Here is an 8132-nt window from a genome sequence, read left to right as displayed (position 1 = left end):
AAAAAGAAAAAAAAAGGAAAAAAAAAGAAAAAAAAAAAGAAAAAAAAAAGAAAAAAATAAAAGAAAAAACACAGGGTCGTATTAGGTATAGCATGATAGAAAATGAAATGTTCTAAAACTTAGTGCAGGATCTGTACGTAAGAGAGAATCCTTCTCAAACCACCTAATGGCATTTAAGTTTGGCTAAATAAAGAATTAGATTTAAATATAATAAAATATATATGCAATGCAATTACTTATTATATTAAACGTTAGTATATTAATTTAAAATCGAGATCTGTACATGATCTAAGTCGCCCATAAACTTTACTTAGGATATTGCTAAGTATACAGTAAGTATATAAGTTCAATAAATATCCGTAAACTATTTATAATCAAAAAAAGGAAACTGTTATTATTTTCACGGTTGAAAAATTAAGAAAAAAATCAAAAAATTATGGCTAAAATTAAATAATTAATAAAGTTTAAATTTCATATTAAAAAAATATTGATTGATTTATAGTTTATTTATTTTTTTTAAATATATTGGAACTTAGTTATATGAATGTTTTCAAATTTAATTTTCTTAATTATTATCAACAAATTAAAAATAAAATTTTAGTAATAATAAAAAAAAAATTTAATATGAACTAATTTGTTTTTGTTGGATGCCTATTATTTTTTTGGAAAATCATAAATAAAATATTGTTTATATGTTCCATTTTTATTAAATCTACCAGTAAAAATTTTGTTGGGTGGACACTTAACGTCAGCTAACATTTATCCATTGAAGACGGCTATCTGCCCAAGAGGCATTAAATTTCTTGCAAAAATAATAATTTGCTTTAGAAAAGTTGTCTATTTAAGATGAGTTCCCGACTAAAAGGGATTAGGGACCAAAGAATAGTGTCTGTTAGGTAAGTGTGTTCGTTTACGTAAAGTATTTGTGCGTTCACTAGGGTTGTTCATTCAATATGAGTGCTTGCTTAACAGAAATATTTGTGCAATAGAAGTTCCTTCAATAGAGGTTTTCATTTAATAGTGATGATTTTTAATAGGGATATTTAATCAATAGGGTTGCACGTTCACTATAGATGTTCGTTTATTAAATATGCTTTTTTAATGTAAGTGTTTATTTAATAGGAGTATTGGGCTATTTCAACAGAGGTGTCCATTCTTCTTGTTTAGTAAAACTTGGAATTGATGTCATGACTTTATTTTAATAGATAAGTGGGATTTCGTTGTCTGTAAAGAGACGTAGACCCAAACGCTTTTGGTTTTAGAATGTTGGGGTTTTTTTTTTGTGTTTTTGTTTTTGTATCTCGAGGAGATCTATATTCCGGAAAAGATGAATTAAATTAAAACATACATGGGTAAGGATATGAATTAGTTAGAAGTAAGTGAGCAATGTCTAACACACGTCTGTAGATACAGTAGTTGATGACTCTCTTTGTATTCTAACTGAATGGAATATTGTACCTAGCGATGTGATTTAACTGTGTGTAGTACTATGGTTATGCATTTACTTAACTTTATTTCTGAAATCTTCACCTAATGTACTTGAAAATGTAAAAACTGAAGCTGAGTGAACGGATTACCATGTTGTTACACATGATTAAGTTACAATCGGTAGCTACTATATTCCATATAATTGGGCTACAGCGACAGTAGTCAGATACTATAGCCAGTGATTGTAGTGTGATCGTGTGTAGTAGTCATTATCACATTTCAACAAGTTTGTAGTTTTGTTAATAACGTACTTTGTGTGCTATATTTAGAATCTTCTATCACATCTAATAGATCTACGTGCAATATTACCACAATAGGTAATAACAATAACAATAATAAGTAATAATAATTAAATGTAAAAATATACTTTAATGAAAAATACAAAATATTACATTAGCAATAAATTACAGTTTACAAAACATCTGTAAAATATAATTAAATTAACTATATTTTTTGTTGTTGTTATTATTGTATACGTATTAACAAACACTTTGTATATAATTTACATCTGTTTTGAATATTTATAATATTTTTCTTATAAAAAAATTAATTCATATTATGACTAACAAAGCGATTAAGAATTTAATTATCACATTCAATGAATAAACGACGATGGGGAAGCGTTCTCAGAAACTTACCCGTTTAAATGCAAATACCCGTACTCGTACTCCTCGTACTCGTACATAGTCCAAGTTCAGTGCTGAAGAGGAAAATGAAAAGTAAATATTTTAAATTATATATTTTATAAGTTTTGAAATGTACAAAGTCCAAACTTCATTAAAAATTGCCAATACGATTTGCATAAAACTTCGATAATTTTAAAAAAATTACGACTTTGCATACCGAAATACATAGATTAAGATGGGTTTGGTTTGGCTTGGCTTGGCTTAATGAGGTGCGCTTCGCAAATTCATTGGAAATTTTTTTTTCGACTTCTTTGAATTTCGTATTTGTTTATAAAAGTGTTAGACTTTGTGTTATTGACTTAATTTTATTTATTTTAATTTTTAATTTTAGTTCTTGAGAATAAAGAAAACTACAAGTATGAAAAAAAAATTTGTCTTGAATAATTATTTTAAATTTTCTGGGTTCAAGTTTGTTTCTCAAGTATTCTTATCGGTTCAAGTGGAATTTGTACTCAAGTGGAAGAAAGCACGACTTTAAGAAATTCTCGATGCTTATGAATATTGTTTACTTAATATTTAGGAATAAAGAATTAAAAAACGATTTTTTTGCCTTTTTTTTATTATATTTTTTCTAACAAAGAAAGCGATTTTAAACCAACATTAAAAACCAGAGTAATATCTGCTCTGTTCAGATATATTATATATTAATATATCAAAAATATATTATATTTAAAAAAAATATGTATATTTAATATATTTTTTTATATAAAAATTTCTAATTCGAACAGTTTAATTTAATATAGTTTTGCGATAGATGGCGCATCTATTTATTTGTTGATCGCTTCAATGTAAAACTTTCCAAGTTTAAAATGCAATATCCCAAAAACTAAGCGAAACTCATGTATTATATATAGAGGAAACAGTTGTTCAGAATAGCTGACTTTACTTAAATCTGTAATTTAACCGGAAAACCGAAACCGAACCATTGAAGTGTGTATGTTGACAAGTAGTGGAATTTATATATAATATATGACTAGGTATATTTTACTTAGAAAACTACAAATACGATCGGAAATGTCATAATATACTTATAGAAAATATAGTTTTAAAATGAGAAAAATATAATAAAATTATAGAATAGAACATTATAGAAAAGATATAGAATATAATATTTAAAAGATGGTAGAGCAGCATTTTTAACTCTAGTGTCAAGAACTTTAAATTTTTATATTTATATTCAAATATTAACTAAACTCTAAAATTAAATAAAAATAAAATACAACATCAAAATAAATATAATAATAATAAAAAAATCATTTATAAAAATATATAAACATTTTCATGACATTATCGAAGACCACGTTTTCATTCTATTCCCACTCGAATCGATAGATAAATTCGTATCTATTATATTTTGTACTAAGTAGTTTGATTGTTAAAGTAGCTACAAATTTTATTCTATTTTATTATAAATAAAATAAAATAAATAATATTTTTGCAAACATTTTAATCACAATCTCTTAACATTTTTTTTTGCTTTTCCTTGACATACAAATATATTGAAATACAAGCTTATCGCTGCTGCTCCTTCGTTCCCTCCTCCAGCCACATTTGTTCATTTATCTCGAATTGCAAGTACAATAATTGTTATTTATAACATTTTATATAAATTTTACTGCAAATAAAGTCATCAAATGATTAATGCAAAATATCGTACGAGCTTAATTACAGAGCCGGCCGGCTGCGACGTAGCGCTATGTGCCAACAATAAACGAATAAAAACAATCACCAAAACAATTTTAGAGATAATAACAGCGTGTATTTTTCCAGAACTTCTATGTACTACCGTACAAAAGTCAAGTGAGAACTCGTCATTCGACAATAAAATCGAAACTATTACATGCGGAATAGTTTGGCCATAGACGTAGTAGTCACATCTTTTTTAGAGGAATGGTAAATTCTCTTTTAGCTTGGGTATGTTCACAGAGGTTTGAGCTGTGTTTACATTTGGATGGGTCTATGGAGATATCATTTCATCTGTGGCTGATAGTGAAGGAGACTTTTAGTCGTATTTTTTTTTTTTCTGACTTCAGCTTTGATTGTGGTTAGAAGAAGAAAACTAGACTGGCTATTCTCGTATAATATTAGAAAACCCTCAATATTACTCTGCTTAAAGCTCCTATTCTCGTCTAATAATCTAATCGCTTTTTTTGTGACTATCCGGCTAGGAGGCAAATACTTCTATTCTCGTCTTATATAAGGCAATCCTAAACAGAGAGAGCATGCATTCTAATCTATTTCCTAATTATTTACTAACCTGATCTGTTAGATTAGGTTTAGTTACCACAAAAGATTTTTATGGAATACTGGACCCGGAAACTTCTTTCCACGTTTGATATTATAAAATCTTCAACAAAATAAATCCTACACCTTATTTTTAAGACAAAATGTCTTTTGTTACTATAGATAACTAGGCCGTAAGGTTCTCTTCCAGTCTGATATTAGGAAATCCTCAATGAGAAACATTCTAGCCTGTTTTAATATTAAAAAATCCTTGATCTGTTTTTAAGAAATGCTCGATTAAAGAAATTTTCTCTGTTTAAGTTGTAAGAACAAACGATTACTAGACCCAAAATCCCAATCTTCGCCTGATATAAAGAAATCTTCAAATAAATATATTTCGATCTTCATTTTTAAATCTGCATGTTTTTTGCTTGGTTGGGGTCAGTTGTCAGTACTAAAGACTGCTATTTGTTTAGTGGCAGTTGTTTTATTCCACAAAAGATGTTTATGGAATACTGGGTCGGAAATTTCTAGTTTCATCTGATATTAGAAAATCCTCAACGCTAGACTTTATAATCTATATTGTTAAAGCTGTATGTTTGTTGTTCGGTTGGGGTCTCCTTTCGTAAAAAAACATTACTATAGATTGCTGGGCTGAGTCTTATTATTAAGAGAGGCATTCTGGCTTTCACATGTTGGATTTACTACGTTCAGAGTGTTTCATTCTACTGAGAGCCCAGAACCTTGACATGTTATCCTATCTACTATTGTATGGTAGTGACGTTAGTGTGTGAATAGTGACACTATATGCATCTCATTATTTGAGATACTACCTAAGAAATAATGAATGCACCTAAATTATTTGTTTGCAGTGCTGCACTGATATAAGTGCTATAGATACTATGGTATATGGTATATAAAACGTTCTAGAGTTTTGGTTTGGTTTGGTTTGATAAGAGCGAAGGCAGATTGACTTTTTGTTGTTCAGTTTAATGTGCCACTTTTTATGAATTTGTTTTTGTAAACTTCATTGTTTGGTGCTGATTTGTTAATTTTTTATATAAAAAAAACCGTTGAAGTAATAAATTCGCGCTCTGTAAACTAAACTGATTTGATTTCATGTTTTTCAGTCAGTTATCAATTGAACTGCAAATGACTGATTAGATTTAATTACGTTGAATTGTACTTATGTTTCACTGGCTCTATATTCTCTGGCTTCATTTAATTGATTGGGGTGGGGTTTCGACAAAGCAAAGCAGGGGAATTTAATTTCACTGAAATTTGTTGTTGACCCATTTAAAGTTTAAAAATAAAAGTTTTAAGTGTCTGATATTATATACAATAAATTAAATAAGCTTTTTAAAATATACATTTGTTGAGTTGATAATGATATAATAAAATTGTTGTATAAATAATGATTAATTCGTTCAACGTACTAGAACTATATATATATGTTCAGGAGGGGAAAGAAAAAATGTACTTAAGGGTAAATTAAATTTTTATGGTTTTTCCATATATTCAATTTTGCTTGGAAACTTCCACAGCTGAAATTAGCAAGTATACTTCATGAAGGACGACAGAGGGTTTTGCGGGTGTCAGGAAATGTATTTAACGGTTGTTTAAATTTCTTTAAACTAAAAATAATTTAGAAACTTGAATCAAAGTACATTATCATATATATTATGAATGGGTATCATAATAGATCTTTCAAATCGCTGTATATGGTAGTAATATATTAATTTATTATGTTCCACCGATCATGATCTATTCATATTTAGATAAAGTTTCTAATCAAGATGTAACGAATGTTATATTTAACCAAAGCATTGTTCTGTCATTATAATCGAAGTGAACCAGAGACGTAAGATCAAACACTTTTTGAAGTTTTCCTACTGCAAAGGTAAAGTTATACAACTGGTCATATAAAAGAAAGTACAGCTATACTGCGTCAGTATGGGCTCCACAGCTCTGCAAGAAACTCTTAATTAAATATTTAGTCATGCTATAACGCAGCTCTGTGCATTTTAACTGACTACCATCGCATGTCACTAGTTAATCATCTTTATGTGTTATCTAAACTGTTCCTAGTAAAAAAGAAGTGCCAGCTATTGTCCGAACAGTTAGTGTGTCACACAATCTAGTCAGTAAATCCTAACTTCCATGTTGTTATAACCTATCCTATCAATCTTTTTATTTCATTCAGCGTACAGACAAACTAGATTTATTTATTGACCATTCATATGTTATACGATATTTTTATCTAAATGTTAAAAGTATGCTTACAAACTATTAGATTATTTTATTAATAAGTGTATATATTCAATTATGCTATATAAATATTTAATTTTTGTTATAATTTATATTATTTAATAATAATTAAAATTATTTATTTCTTGCAGGGAAAAATCGAGTTTTCAACTGGGCTTTGAGCGCCGCTGAAGATTGCGTTACTCGTGCCGTGACAACAGCTGCACCAATTGTCTCAAAACTTGATCGTCCTATTCAATACATGGATCAAACTCTCGTTAAAGGCATTGATAAATTGGAAGTTAAGGCTCCAATTATCAAGGACACACCACAAGAGATCTACAATCAAGCCAAGAGCAAAGTGATCGATGTTGTCCAGCCACACATTGATCGTGTGGTCAAATTCAAAGCGGCAGGACAACAGAAGGCAGCTTCTCTTAAGGAGTTGGCTTGGCAAAAGGCTAATGAAGTTTTGGCTACACAATATGGTAGCTTGGCTGTAACTGGTGTTGATACTACAACAGCCTTAGCTGAACGTTTACTGGAATACTATTTCCCAAAGAGTGAATCCGATGTGGAGGAAGATAATGGTAAATATCATAATTAAAATGATTAAGCAAATTAATGAAATAGAAAAATTCAGTTTACTTAAGCGAATTAAATAAGAATGTAATCAGACCCTTACAATCTAGTTTAATCAGTTATTAGATTTCTTTGAAGTGCTAAGTCAGGTTAATCGTAGAAAATTGTAGTAATATTAATATTAGGAAATTTTGGCGTACTTTGCGCTCTATCACGGGTTCGGTATTATCAAATGATAGTAGCAGTTCATTTGCTAGAGCACGTTCCTTGTACGACAACCAACCAACTCCCCACTTTCTCTAAATTAATTACTAAACGAGTAGAAAAGCCTTTAGTAGATCTAGCCGTACGAAGTCTATTTTTATTTCGTTTTGTCATTTCAATTCCAATAAAGCAAGTAATCTGTACTTTTCCCCAGTTGATAAGATAAAATTCATAAGCCCATAACAAATTGAAAATGATTACAATTTTTTGTTCTATTTGACTTTTTATAAGTCGTAATAAAATGCGTCATAAATACATTATATGCCAAAATATTTATGAAATTCGTACTCTGTAGACTCTTAATTAGTTTTGTGGAATTTACGATAAATATTTCGCTTAAATGCCGTAGACAGTCATAAATTTTTTTCTAGATATTTTCCATCAGTCATAATCTCCTGGCGTCTTTTCGAAATTAATTTTATCTTTTTAAATTACTTTTTTAATAATCGTTTTTTAATTAATAATAAATCATTAATGTTTTATTCTCAGATAATAAGCAAATAAATGTCACAAATGGCAACCTAGCAGAAAATGATAGTAAGTTTCTATGATTTTGTTTAAGTCTCTGTACAGCTCACTTTGCATGTGACTAATATTGTTTTCTTATAAACGTTAAACACCTAATATATGTTACTAAAATAT

At 28.8% G+C, this 8132-nt stretch overlaps 2 protein-coding genes across 2 annotated transcripts in view; one reads left to right on the top strand and one right to left on the bottom strand.

Annotated features, from left to right (window-relative positions):
* Positions 1-2173, bottom strand: part of LOC119667131 (putative carbonic anhydrase-like protein 2) — an 8382-nt gene extending 6209 nt beyond the window's left edge. Inside the window, exon 1 of the mRNA XM_038076419.1 lies at positions 2127-2173. Coding sequence (XP_037932347.1) covers positions 2127-2173 — 47 coding nt within the window. The remainder of the gene's footprint in view (positions 1-2126) is intronic.
* A 4613-nt stretch (positions 2174-6786) lies between these two features.
* On the top strand, positions 6787-8073 carry LOC119675023 (lipid storage droplets surface-binding protein 2-like). The gene is made up of 2 exons (XM_038086199.1): positions 6787-7234; positions 7980-8073. The coding sequence occupies exons 1-2, from the start codon at positions 6907-6909 to the stop codon at positions 8039-8041; spliced, it is 390 nt and encodes a 129-aa protein (XP_037942127.1). The 5' UTR covers positions 6787-6906; the 3' UTR covers positions 8042-8073.
* Positions 8074-8132: the final 59 nt, after the last annotated feature.

This window comes from Teleopsis dalmanni, chromosome 1, assembly GCF_002237135.1.
Source record: "Teleopsis dalmanni isolate 2A chromosome 1, ASM223713v2, whole genome shotgun sequence".
NCBI lineage: Eukaryota > Metazoa > Arthropoda > Insecta > Diptera > Diopsidae > Teleopsis > Teleopsis dalmanni.
This window is presented reverse-complemented; position numbering and strand designations above follow the sequence as displayed.